This window comes from Sceloporus undulatus, chromosome 4, assembly GCF_019175285.1.
Source record: "Sceloporus undulatus isolate JIND9_A2432 ecotype Alabama chromosome 4, SceUnd_v1.1, whole genome shotgun sequence".
Classification (NCBI taxonomy): Eukaryota; Metazoa; Chordata; class Lepidosauria; order Squamata; family Phrynosomatidae; genus Sceloporus; species Sceloporus undulatus.
In genome coordinates, this window is record NC_056525.1 from 29436905 (window position 1) to 29451232 (window position 14328).

At 39.7% G+C, this 14328-nt stretch overlaps 1 protein-coding gene across 1 annotated transcript in view; it reads left to right on the forward strand.

Annotated features, from left to right (window-relative positions):
* SULF2 (sulfatase 2) overlaps positions 1-14328 on the forward strand; it is a 148303-nt gene that overhangs the window by 124030 nt on the left and 9945 nt on the right. Inside the window, exons 12-15 of the mRNA XM_042465922.1 lie at positions 8832-9072; positions 9878-9974; positions 12079-12173; positions 14215-14274. Coding sequence (XP_042321856.1) covers positions 8832-9072; positions 9878-9974; positions 12079-12173; positions 14215-14274 — 493 coding nt within the window. The remainder of the gene's footprint in view (positions 1-8831; positions 9073-9877; positions 9975-12078; positions 12174-14214; positions 14275-14328) is intronic.

A 14328-nucleotide genomic window follows, 5' to 3' on the forward strand; every position in this document is an offset into this window, starting at 1 on the left:
ATTATCAAATGTGTGGGTGTGTTCTACAAAACTTGAAGAACTTAGTTTTTGGATTACAGGTTAAAGAATCTCCAGCAAGCATGGCCAGTAAAGGAAACTTTTAAATCTAATATGTTGTGGGTGCACACACACACAAAACAGATATATAGATCAACACAACTGCCTTCATTTATGGGCTCTCCTTGAGGGGCATGGCCTGCACATTAACATTCAACTCTCTTTCCTTCTTTCTCTCTATCGCCTGACTTCCATTATCTATCCTATTATTGGCTGGATACCTATTTACACAGAACTGTCAACATGAATGGTGCTTTGCACAATGCAAGAGCACTAGTGCCTGCCCAGATAATTTATTTTCTATAATTTGACACAGGGGACAAAAGAAAGGGGAGACAAGAGCAGGCAAAAACAAAACAAAACAAAAAACAGCAGAGAGAAAGACCAGCGGGAACAAACAGGGGAAGAAGGTATTTCAGTTACCTGCACTTATGGTTAGTTTACAGTTGTGCTTCATTGGTAATAGGACTGACAATGGGCCAGCTGGAAATGTGCATCAAAGAGAACAAATGAGCATAACCGCTGTACTGTTGTAAAAGCCTGAAATGCCCCTGATATAGCACTTGAGCAGCACTCAGGGAAGTTACAACTTCATTTATTGTTAATCAGAGTGTGTGTACTCGCTGTTCCCAAAGATGCTTGATGTAACATTTTTTCTGCTTATGTTGAACCAGAATTATTTTCAAAGGAGGTTGACTTTCTTTGGCAAAGCTTGGGTGCTTTTTGACACAGCCTAGTCTACAGATTCTGCTTTTAAACTGCAGTCAGGTTAATATCTATATTTGAAGTGCATAGTCTAATTATAGATTAAAAGAGCCAAACAGCAGTTCAGAATTATTATTCATCTGTAAAGTTTCTTTCGTCTTGCTCCACAAATGCAGAGCCTTAATTATTTAGCAGATTAGGCTTTCTCAGTAATGACCTGGCACAAGCGTCAAACAGGGAGTTTAAATTGATTTTCTTCCTTTGTATTTGCCTTGCAAGCTGATTAGTAACTACTAAGCTAATTTTTTGGTGAATCAAATTATTGGTTCTCAGGTGAAATCACCAGCTACACTGGCTGCTTAAAATATATGGCACAACAGATAAACTTTAAATAATGCTTGAGGCTGTAGTTCATTTACATTGTTGTTAACAGAAGACACACTTGAAAGTAAGCAGTTATGTAAGCTTGCTAGTAATGTCTGGAAAATCAGGAGTCACTTATTATGGCAATTTTTTAAAGAGAAATGCAGGGGGAGAGAGAGAGAGAGATTTAAGTGGAGAGGACAATACACTAAAAGGAACTTAAAAGCGGCCAAGCCCTTGGTATACAGCTTATTAGCACCTTTCTAAATCTTCATAACATCCCAGTAAATGAGCTATGTAATTATTTTCTGGTGTCAGGAACCAGAGGGCCTTTCTCAATAATCTTTTATTCATGTAGTAAATGCACAGTACTTAACTCATTTGTTGTACATGGTCCAGATGTTTTTCCTCAAGGTACTTAGTGTGTCTTTTGCTTTGGTAAGGTATCACATTTTCCCAGCACTCAGATCTTTATATTGTAATGCAAGGCAGAAGGGAAGATTTGTTCTCTTTGGATCTGTCTGTCATTAGGATGGAGTGACAATGTGCTGTTCATTTCAGTTTTGGATTTTTATTTTTGAACTTTTGTATGATGTGAAATTTAAGCTGTATCTGTTTTAACTTTCAGGACTGGGGAAAGGGCAGGGTATAAGTAGAATAAAATAATGGCTGAGATCCTGCATCATCATCATCTGGCTACAGTGATGGAGCTCTGTCATAGTTCTGACTGGTGATTTCCCCCCCATCCCCCAGCCCACCTTTGCAGCCTAACAGTGTCTTGACCGAAGCATTTTCCAAGTGCTGAAGACTGGGGTGCTGGGAATTTGTGTCTGCAGCATACTTCTGATTTTGGGATGGTGGTGGTGGTGGTGTTCAATACAGTTGTCTAGAAAAAAACCTTGGGGGCCTGCCACAACTGCTTATCCCAAGCTATCCTGTGACCAGGATCATGCTGTGAATCTCATTTCCAACCACCAATTTGTTTGCTTCATTTAAAAAAAAAAACAATCTTGCAGTAGTGAGATTCTCAATACTGGTAAATATATATTACATTGGCTATGTTAGCTAGATTATTCTGGAAGCTGTAGTTCAAAAAAGTAACTTTTACAAGTTGTGGCTGTAGCCCACACATGTTGTAAGGTAAGAACTTACTAGAAGAGTCTTCCCTAAATGGCATCCCTCCAGGTGGTTTCCCTCACAACTTCTGTCAGCCCCACCCACTATAGCCAGTCACCATGGATGATAGGAGTTGCAAACAGTTAAGAATTATTGTGACACTACAGGTTTATTACAACCTTGTACTGTATTCTGAATTCAGCAATAGTTCTAGGAAAGGGGGTATAAAGGGAAGTAGCACTGAAAGAACAGTATGTCCAGTTTTAAATTTGAAATAACCATCTAAGTTCTTCACAGCAGAAAAAAATCATCCTCCCCCAGCTAGAAGAGCTAACTCCCTTGTGCTGCCTGGAAATTATGTGGTGGTGAGAGTGGAAGTTACTTAACCATTTTCCCCTAGTTGGGATGCATGTTGCATGATATATTAATTAAATGTAGTTTTCATAGCTATCTATTCTGTTGTGGAAGTGCAGTCAATTGCATTGTGATCATTCCCATGTTCTTAATGATGTTATTCATCTGGGTCACAGTCTAGCATGTGGCCTGGCTGCTTAGGTACAGTGGGATAAGTCAGGGTGGTGGGTCAGTTACACTTCTAGCTTCTGCATGGTGTAGTGGCTTGATTGTTGTACTAGGACAGTGGGAGACCAAAGTTTGAATCCCCTCTCAAACATGGATATCCACTAAGTAACTTTGGGCATGTCATGCTCTTTCTGTCAGAGAGGAAGGCAGTGTGGTGTAGAGCCACCATAGTGTAGTGGTTTGAGTATTTAACTGTGACTCTGGAGATCAGGGTTCGATTCCCCACTGAGCCATGGAAACCCACTGGGTGACCTTGAGCAAGTCACACACTCTTAGCTCCAGAAAACCTGATGATCGGGTTGCCATAAGTCAGAAACAATTTGAAGGCACACAACAACAATGACTCTGGGAGATTACAGTTTGAATCCTTTCTCAATCGTGGAAATCTATTAAGTAACCCTTAGGCAAGTTATACTCTCTGTGTCTAAGAGGAAGAAGGCATCAGGAAAGCTCTGAATAAATCTTGGCAAGAAAAACGTTGGAGAGGATTGCTGTAAGTGAAGAGTTGGCTTGAAAGCACATAGCAACAAAGACTGTCCATATAAGACACAGTGTACTTCCCTTTTTATCCACAGCAAGTGATTATTCAAGGCATGGCTACCCTACAAATTGCAGTAGGAGCAAAGTTTGTGTAAGGGGGGGGGGACCCTGGAGCTACAATAGCATAACCAATGTGACAAGAATTGACACCACATCACTTCTGATTTCATTTCTGGCTGATTTTTGTCCAGTTGGAGGATATTCAGTGTGGAAGTATTAGGAATAAGTGGGCATAACTGCTATGTTTTGCAGTGTTTGCCATTTTGGCCAAAACCCCCTAGATTTTTAAAATATATATATGGGAGGTCTGGAGGTGTAGGGAACTTCAAAGGGGCATTGAGACTGCAAATGGGACTGAAGAATCAGGACTTTCCCCACCCTAGTATAAATATCGGTTTGTAATTTTGAGAATAATTAAATAATGTATCAGGAAAATAGCAGAAAAGTGACTCCATGAGATCCGTCCTGTGAACTGAGATAGTTTAGATCAAATGGACAGCTCTCTATACATAGAATATGGAACTGCAGAATCCTGACCCCCCCCCCCCATTTCCAAATGTTCCCTGACACTTGGTGTAGGATAGGGGCTTCTGGTCAGAAGGGGCAGGGCTTCTGGCCCTCCTTGTTGTGGTTTGATTTTCCACCAATCGGGTGTCTCCCCCATCTGGGGTGTCACCCGGTGCCCTGCGTATCCCTCCAGTAATGCTAGTGGGTGAGGCTATGGCCAAAAATATGTCATTAAATTGTGAATCTGGCTTATCCTCTTGTCTCTAAGTCTTATTATATTTGTGTAGATAGATTTTGATGATTCTAGTGCCAGATCAAGGATAGTTATCACAGTGACAAGAAGGAGAAAGATCCCATCCATTGTTACTAGAAATAACCAATTTCCACTCTTAAACTCCTCTATACAGAAAAGAAAATATTTGAGAGGTAGTAATCTTGGGATACAGTCATTGTATAATATTCATTCCAGAGGCTCTTTTCCCCCTGAGTAAACTATGATTTAACTGAAGTTTCAGGTAGTAATTTGGTGTGAATAATGAGTGCTTAAAGAACAGTTAGTAGCAACCTGAATGCTGAGCACCCTTGTGCCAGATGCAAAGTTTATGGTTTTCTTAAAAAACATTACCTCATTTTTCATTGCAGTTACTGTCATTATTCCAGGTGTTTCACTGCATTCTCATTGCACACCACAGGAACAGCAGATACCTTTCCTACTTGGGTACTCAACATCTGACTTGTAATGGAGTCAGTATATTTTTAATCATTTAGAAACATATATATGTTGCCCTTGGGTCCTGAAAAACCCTCTCACCTTAGAATAGATATACTTTTAAGTGAGTTATATTTACTTTGGTTATTTATTTATACTAACATTTATGTGCTGCCAGGTTGCCTAGATAAAGGTTATCATAAAAATTTCAAGCAGCAACTTTTTCTTTCTTTCCATTTTTTTTCCTCTATGCTCTTCCACACACACAAAAATCTGTTTTTGAAAATAGATACCTCTTCAAGGTCACATTTTCTACTCCATGGCTGTTGCTTTTTCTTCATTATTTAATTTTTTCATATTTTATTCAGCACTTACAATTGGCCTATGTGGTTTAAATAAGTAAATATGTACACATGAATCTCAATAAAAGGACATAGATTCATTTAGGGGAAGCCTCTTTTTGTTTCTTATAATGATTTGGGTGTAACTCCTTGGAATTTCCTCTTGGTATTGAAAAGGAAGGGAGTTCCCTTGTTTTAGTCAAATGTTCCGTTAATCAAAAACTTATTTTTCCCCTGGAGCTATGATTCACCTGGCTAAGCCTCAGGTGGAAGGTTTTAGTCTCAGGTGGGTGAAAAGCTCAATTGAATCATCAGCTCAGGGTTCTGAAATCAGTATGAAATGATGATTCAGTGTTAGGGGTTATGAGCAAGGGCACTGAAATAATTGCAAGAAATATTAAAGGTACAGATTTATATAATTCTCCTTAAGTGGTATCTCACTTGTCATGTATTATCTGAATAAGCCTTCTGGCATCCTTTCTTTAAGATCAGTCAGCATCAGTCCAGCATTGCTGAAGCTGAGAAATAGTTACAGTCATCCCTCCATATTTGCGGATTTGATATTTGCAGATTTGATTATTCACGGATTTCATTAATATGTTCTCTCTAGGACTGTCTAGGTCCTCCAGTGCAACTCTGTGGTCAACTTTAACTAAAAGTTGCACTGAAAGACCATTTGTAGCTACTCCAGTGCCATTCTATGGTCAGTGTATATTAGACATTGACCACAGAGTTGCACTGGAGGACCCAGACAGTCCTAGTGAGGTGTCCTCTCAGGTAAAAACAGTGTTTTTGTTATTTGCGGTTTTTCCATATTCACGGGGATCTTGTTCCCCTAACCCTAGCGAATATGGAGGGGCAACTGTATTTGTATTGAGGCAGCTAATAAAAATAAACATTATAAAAGATAGGCCACCACTGAAAATTTACTTCAAAACATTTGTCTCTTGTCTCCTTCACATCTACTGCAGCTTCTCTAATGCTTTGCCTTCCGATGCCTGCAAGTTGTTTTAGTCCTTAGTAAAGATGTTATGCTGGGGAGGATATCTTTTGCAGGCAGGCTCCTCCTCCTTCTGGCCATGCCACAATAGGGAGATTTTCAAAGTCCAGGAAATTTAAAGTCCATTTGCATCTCAACAGGGACCCCTCTTTTGTAATCCAGTATGTCTCCATTCCAGTGAGGTCACAGGCTTCTTTGTAGGCAGAGAACAATGGATTCCTCAAGAAGTCTCCATGTTCTTGCATCAGGGACATTTTGTTGGTGTAGAGGTAAAACATGCGAATTGAGTCCAAATTTAAGAAGAAAAAATTGTTTTACCTTGGTTGAAGTCCTAGTCCACAGGCTACTCTTCATGGTTCCCCTGTTGCAGCTACAATGCAGTATCTCACAATACAGAAAACATGCAGGGGTAGCTGTATTGGCCATTTAACAAATACAAACAGACATCCATCAGTGATACCTTCATTGACCAATCAAAATGCAACCTTGTTGCAAGCTTTCAAAGCTCCATGGGCGTCTTCATCAGGCAACCTTTAGGCAACCTCTAGTCAGTGTTTCAGTAGTTTCCAGTCTGGACTTGTGACTTATTTAATTAAATTGTATGTGTCCCTTTGTCTCTGCTGAGTTGCTAAAAGTTATAATTGTTTGTCCATTTGGACATATGGTTATCACTTTGGCCTTGGCAACAGCTGATAATAAGGAATGAGGAACAAGTGATTACAGTGGACCCACCACATTGGGTCTGGACTAAGCTATGTCTTTTGAATCTGGATTAGGTTTTTATAATCCAGGCTAGGTCTTTTAATGGGAGAAGAGTATTAAATTGTGACCAGAGTTTGGAGATATAACTTTTTGGTATCACAACAGCCAGAATTCCTCAGTTTGCAAGTCTAAGCTCTTGAGTTTTGGTTGTTGCTGTCCAAAAAACCCTAATGTTTTCAAGCTCTGAAATTTCTGGCTTTGAAACTGAGAGGATCTAATGCCAGGAAATGACTTGACTGGTAAGAGAGAGCTGAAATGGAGAAGAAATTTGGGGAGGATGAAAAGAAAATATATTTTTAAGTTGGATATACTGTCTCTGTGGGAGATGTTGAGGAGGGCTTCATCCCTGAGGAAATCAAAACCAAAGGCCACCAGCAACTTCCAGGAAGGTTTTTACTATGATGCTTTGGGACTTTACCGAATTGGGCATCATTCTTGTGTTTTCTTTTTAGCATTGTGAGCTTGTGCTGCCATCTAGTGAATACAAGTAAATCATTGCAGTGAAATAAAACATTACCAAACACAGTGTGTGCACACACATACCCACACAAATACACTATTGTTGCTGCTACTGTTCATTATTTGCTTGCTTGCTTGCTCAAAAGCTTTGTAACCTGCTGCACATAACAAAATCCTCTCTGAGTCTTTATCTCCACCATTGCTCTGGTGCCACAACAAACTACAGTTCTCAAAATTCCTTCGCATCGAGCCATGGTAGTTAAAATGGTATCAGACTGTTATATTTCTTCAGTGAGGATGCAGCCTAGACAATTTACACCCATACAACAATGGGTACTTGGAAGACCGCCTCTCTCCATATAATCCGCCCCGCACACTCAGATCAGCCGGGAAGCAATGCTAAGAGTTCCGGAGGATAGATTGGCTACCACCACCAGGAGGGCCTTTTCTATTTCGGCCCCCAAGCTCTGGAACTCGCTCCCCGGTGAGCTCCGCTCGGCCACTTCCTTAGACCAATTTAAGAAGGGGCTGAAAACACACTTTTTCGAGCAGGCATACCCCTGACTCCTGTACGCTCTCCCTCCCCTCCTGACAGCACTGCTGAGCTGGCATGAGATATGGTTTTGTTATTTGTATATGGGGGGATTTTTAATATATTCATGTTTTAATATTTATATTGTATGTTATATATGCTGTTAAACCGCTTTGATCAGTGGAAAAGCGGTATATAAATAAAATTTTATTATTATTATTATTAATGAATGTTAGTGCGCTGTTTTCTATTACGTGTAATTAGCAACACTTTTACAAACCTTATTGCCACCATTAGAGGCTTGTTATTTCTGGTGTAGTGATGAGACACTGAAGCAGAAGAGTCTGATTTTGCATTTTACAAGTTTGCAAAATGATTCAAAAGGAAAAGGAAGGCTTACAAATTCCCAAATTTTATCTACTGGAATGTTCAGTTGTGTAGCTGTGCAGCGTTATACCATGATATCTACAGAGGAGAGATCCTTTGGATAATCCAGGGGCCTCCTCTAGCTCTAAAAGTCATTTTATCATGCTTTTGACAACTCTGGCATGGTGTAGTGATTTCAGTGTTGGGCTAGGATTTTGGGAGGCAACCATTTGAATCCCTGTTCAGCCATAGAAACGCACTGGGTGACTTTGGGCAAATCACACTCTCTTACTCAAAAGGACTAAGTAAACCTGCTCTGAACAAATCTTGCCAAGAAAACCTGGCGATAAGTCAGGAACAATTTGAAGCACATAACAACAGAATCAAATGTTATTCAAAGGTATATTTTTAAAAAAAAAAATCTTGCGAGTTTTACTTGTAGGAAAAAAATCAAATTGTTTTCAAAGTTGTAAGAAACACACTTGTCCACCCTTTATTTCACTTGCTTTTATTTGTGAACCCCTGGGCGCATGCCCTATAGCTTTGTAACCTTTCATAGAGATGCTGAATTCACAGTAAAGCTTAACTACATATGTAGCAGTTGGGTTTCTGGCCTCCATAAGAAGGTTTTCTGAAGAATGGAGTGGTCCCTGGGAATAAAGAACTAGACCATCTTCGACCTAACCTACTTCTCATCAAAAGCATGATATAGATTACTTCCCGTCTGTCAATCCTATATTTGATGTGTTAAATAGAAACAAGTTGTGTGGGCTTTCCTCCCTCTTCTCACAGAATATAAAGCAAGCTATATTCGGAGCCGCTCAATTCGCTCAGTATCTGTAGAACTTGATGGAGAAGTGTTTAACTTAGATTTAGAGGATGGCTACCAGCCTGTATTACCCATGAATGTCACAAATGAGTACAAAGATGATAAAGGAGGTGATGATGACGAGGATAAAGATACTCTGGAATACAGTGGTGCCGGCAGCATTTCTGAGAATGCAGCCCCCAACTTAATAAAAGTGACACACAGGTAAGTTTTCATGGAATTAAGTTAAGGTGAGTAATGGTGATTGCAATGAAGCTCATAATGATTATTCTGCACTGAAAATAAGGCACTGTATGAGCTAGAATCCAATTGGTTACATATGCTGGCATCACCCTAGTTATACCAACATATATAGTTCTGGTGATATTGTTGAAGAAGTCCCTGCTTTCAAAGTGGAGGAAAGAAATACAGAGTAGAATATGAAGTGTCAAACATGGTTCTTCACAAATCTGAAAACATGACCAATAATTTATATAGCTTTCAAACCCTGTTGTGCCATATGTTCTGTAGTTTTAAGACCCACCATAGAGACTAACAGATGGAGATATATTCCACAAATAACCAAGATGAAAAAATAATATACACATTTGTAGATAAGACACATACAACCATAACATGAGTCAAGTTTTCAGTAGGCCTATATCTGTCTTGCAGCATAAAAGGACTTTAAGATCAATTCACTGACAGCAGGAGCCATGCCATATAAACAGTAAAATGCATAAAATTGGCATTCTCTGCCAGAAAATTTAGAAAGGATGGGGGGGATTTAATTGCCATCATGGTAAAAATTACTTTAAAATAGCAATAGCAGGAGTTTGGGGGTCCTCAGCTCTGCAGGGACAGTGATCCTTAGTGGCAGAATCTGCACAAGAGTAAGGACCCTTCTTTGCTGCCTAATTAATATGACACTGCCTTCTAGACTAAAATTAGTTTTTAAATGCAAGCAGCTTTTTGCAGTACTGTACTTGCTCCACTAGCCCCTCTAGTGACCACTTTCATTTCTGCACAGGTGCTACATTTTAGAGAATGACACCGTTCAATGTGACACAGATCTGTACAAGTCACTGCAAGCATGGAAGGACCATAAACTTCATATAGATCATGAGGTTAGTGATTATGACAACTACTCATAGACTGCTGAATCCATAGGAAATACACTTCACTCCAAAAGGACAGAATATTTTGAATGGACACATTCTGTGAGAAGGTAGCTGCTACAGCTTCCAAATTGTGTTGTGTCCTTACCCTTCCAAAGAAATGTAATTGAGGCTAGCAAAACAACATAGGAAATACACCACTGTCATCTTTGCAGCTTACCTGGATCAGGTGCAAATTGAGTCCAGGCAATGGAGATTGCAGTTCTTCTGAGATATTTGGCAGTACAAGATATGGTCATAATGGCTTGATCTCATTGAAATTTGTTTCTGCATTATTTTTACATGAGTACAATGAATGTGGATGCAGAATTTTGGCAGCATATTTTCCCCTACCTTCTGCTTATCATCTGTGCAAGTACATCCAAGACAAATAAAGCAAAAGGTTGGTTTCTGCATCAGGAGACATGTATCATATTACTACATCTCCATAGCTAAATCTCTCATTGCTGTTGCCTCCAACCCACATTTTAAGCGATGCACCTTCCCCAACACTGCCACTTCCATGTTGTTGGAGAACAGTGGAGATGTGTCCAGCTATTTTCCTGTAGCTGGAAGTAGTACAATAAACATTGACAGGGACTTCTAAGGATGCTTGATAGGCTCCTATAAATGTCATCCTTGCAGTGGTCCAGCTACAAGAAAACAGGTGATCCCTGTATTCTCTAGTGCAGTGGTCCCCAAATTGTGCTCTTTAAGGGATTTTGGACTTCAGCTCCCAGAATCCCAGACTATTGGCTAACATGGCTGAGGCTTCTGGGAGTTGAAGTCCAAAATCTCTTAAAGGGTACACTTTGGGGACCATTGCTCTAGTGATACATGAATGGTTATGTTGTGAGGGCTGCATCAGTTAAAAGGTGGGTAAAGGGGACTTTTGTTGCTGCACAGTCAGAATTCAATCTGTAATTTCTACACTTGTTGTAACTTCCACTGCAGAGAAGAGGACATAATGAGGACATCAGATGCACAAAGACCTTTTGTTCCCTAGGCATTCTTTGCATACACCACAGAATGAATAGGTGGTGGCGCATTTTTAGGTTCTGTAAGAATTTGCCCCAAGTAAATCCCTCATAGCAGTGGACACTGATTTCAGATATTAGTGTTGGAGGTAGAGCCACAAGTATTACATATCCTAGTTTTATGCACCTCATGTTTTGCTGTCAAAAAAGAAAGATTATAAATGTTTTGAACACAAACGTAGTTCTATTTATACTAGTCCTGCTAATTTCAGTGAGTCTAGTCTACCTAATATAAGGTGTGCCAGTCAGCTGATAGGAAATCTGCATTATCAGTTTTCTAGAAAATGAAAACTAAAGCTGTATCATTTTGCATCAAAGACTATATATCTCTAAGCTCTACCCGAATTGAACTATGGTGATTCATGTCTTAAAAAGGAAAAAAAGAGAAGAGGGAACAGTCTGTAATGTAATTTCCTCATTCATTCAGATTCTCGGTAAACTATTCACAACAGCTAGTATGAGTTGCTCTGATTTTGCCAAACCTTATGGTTTTCCTATCTTATGTGTGGTGAGTTGTTTGAATAGTGGAAATATAGCGGCTTCATTCCTCTCCAAATCTGTGATGGCAGTAAGATGACTTTCCTCTGGAAGTCATTGCACATCTATCTAGAAACTGCTCACACCCTTGCACAGACTGAGGAATGCTGCTATCAAGGTTGACTTCTAGTTAAAGTGCAAACTTGGTGCAAAGGTTTAATTATCCTGTTGTGTAAAAATATGGGTTAAAGTGCAAAAAGAGTTTTAAAGTTTATTAACACAACGCATATCAATTAACTTTTAAATTATCACTGTTGTATCTGAAGGAATGCTTGGATTTATAGTTGGCAAGGTATTTATAAGGTACCAGGTTATAGTGGTATGGCACTTATACAGCTGTGTAGTGTGGATGACCTTTAGCTGGGTGATAAGTATGGAAGAGTTAAAAGGGAGATTTAATGAGTATTGGATGGCAAGTGAGAGAGTAAAAACCCAACCAGTTCATCTCACAACTCCCACTCCCTGGTTGTGCCATGACTTTTTATTATTGTTTTCATTAGATTGAAACTCTACAAAATAAAATTAAAAACCTGAGGGAAGTAAGAGGTCATTTAAAGAAGAAGAGACCAGAAGAATGTGATTGTAACAAGATAAGGTAAGCCTTCTACCTGCAATTTAGTTTGTGTTTTAAGGGGGAGGACACATTGTAAAATTGCAGAAGATACTGTACAATGCAAAATTATGCTTGTTCTCACTTACCAAATACTTCTGTCATTGCTGTGTCCTTCAAAACACAGCACTACTGTCCCCAAAGATTAAATTATCCAGTTCTTGAGTGCTGGGTTTGATAAGTGGTTTGTTTCCTATCTTAACTGAGTAATGTAATTGTTTGTATTTTAAAATGAGAATGCAATTCATAGCTTATAGGAAAAAAAAATCCAAATGTGTGTGTGTGTGTGTGTGTGTGTGTGAGAGAGAGAGAGAGAGAGAGAGAGAGAGAGAGAAAGAGAATGTATCTCTCTAACCACACTCCTTAATAGCTGTTTAAATTTCCTGAACTCTTTAGCAGTATCATACAATAAAGAAAGAATAATAAATAAGGCTACCATATATCTAATGCATGTTGGTAGGTCTTGTGACTTCCTGTGATTTATCAAAACAAATTGTTGGGGAGAGAACAATCATAGACTCAAAGAGTTGGAAGAGATCAAAAGGGCCAACCCCCTGCCATGGGTACAAGCAAAGCACTCCTGACAGTCCAGCCTGAGTTTAAAAACATCCAAAGAAGGAGTGCTTTGCTTGTATCCATGGCAGGGGGATACACCACACTCTGCGGCAGTTGAATAGCTCTTACCATCAGGACTTTCTTCCTGAAGTTTAGATGGAATCTCTTTTCCTGTAGCTTGAATCCATTGCTCCATGTCCTAGTCTCTGGGGCTGCAGAAAACAAGCTTGCTCTATCCTCAGTGCTATGTATGTGGTATGTCCCTTTTAAAGTCCAAATAATATTACAGTAAAACAAATAGTCAGTGTTTGTCTCCTTAATGTGTATAGATTTGGTTTAGAGTAGATGGCCCAATTGTCCAGCCTGAGGAATTAGAATCTCCCCAGTGTGTAACATGTGAGGGCATAAAGGCCCACTCTTGGTACTTTTGCCAAGGAGAGTTCAGCTCTCCCTGCAAAGCCTAGATATTTGAGATATTTGTTTTATTGCTGACAGCCATCAAGATAGGAGATTACCTTATTGGTGTTGACAAGGATTTGACCATTGGTGTCATATATAAATTATATAAAGCTGTTGAGAGCCATGGTGGTGTAGCAGTTTGAGTGCTGGACAATGTCTGTGGAGGATTCTAATCTTCATTTAGCCATGAAACCCACTGGATGGCACTGGGGAAGTCACACTCTCTCAGCCCCAAAGGATGGCAATGGCAAACCTCCTCTGAAGAAACTTGCCAAGAAAGCCCTGTGATAAGTTCACCTTAGGGTTGCCATAAGTTGGAAACAACTTGAAGACACAACAACAAATCTCTTCTGTCAAGACAGTGTGGTGTAGTTGTTTGAGGGTTGGACTAGGACATTGGGAGACCAAGGTTCGACTCCCTACTCGGCCATGGAAACCCACTGTGTGAATTTGGGCAAGTCACTCACTCAGCCTCAGAGGAAGGCAAAAGTAAACCCTTTCTGAACAAATCTTTCCAAGCAAATCCCATGATAGAGTCACCTTTGGTTCACCCTGTGTTGGAGATAACTTGATGGCACACAATAACATCATCTCGTAATGATGTGGAGGTTTCTCTGGACTGACCTTCTTTTTCCTGTTGAAAGGGATGGACATATGCTGATAGGGAGAAACAGAGCACTAACCTGTGTGTCATTTATTTAGACACACAATTGAAATCACCCAGAGAGTAATATTGGCCAAGTTCAAAAATCATGTTGGTCACAACAGGATTCCCTTGTGCAGTAAGATGTGTTCCTAGCCCTATCCCATTCCGTGTGCGCTCGTGCACACACCTGTTTTGGAACGCAACGGGCCTGTTTCAGGGCCTGTGCGATAAACTTCAGTTTATTTTATAATAGTGTGTTTGTTGCTTTCATATGCTGTCTAGGGCTTTGGAGAGAACCAGAATGAAAGAAGTATAAATGGAGAAGATGTGTTTGCTAATTTTACATTTGCTATGTTTGTTTTACAGCTTCCATGCTAAACATAAAGGCAAACTGAGGCACAAAGGATCTGGTCTCCATCCTTTTAAGTATGTACAAACTAACATTAAATTTGCTTTTATGGTAGACTTACTAACCAAAAT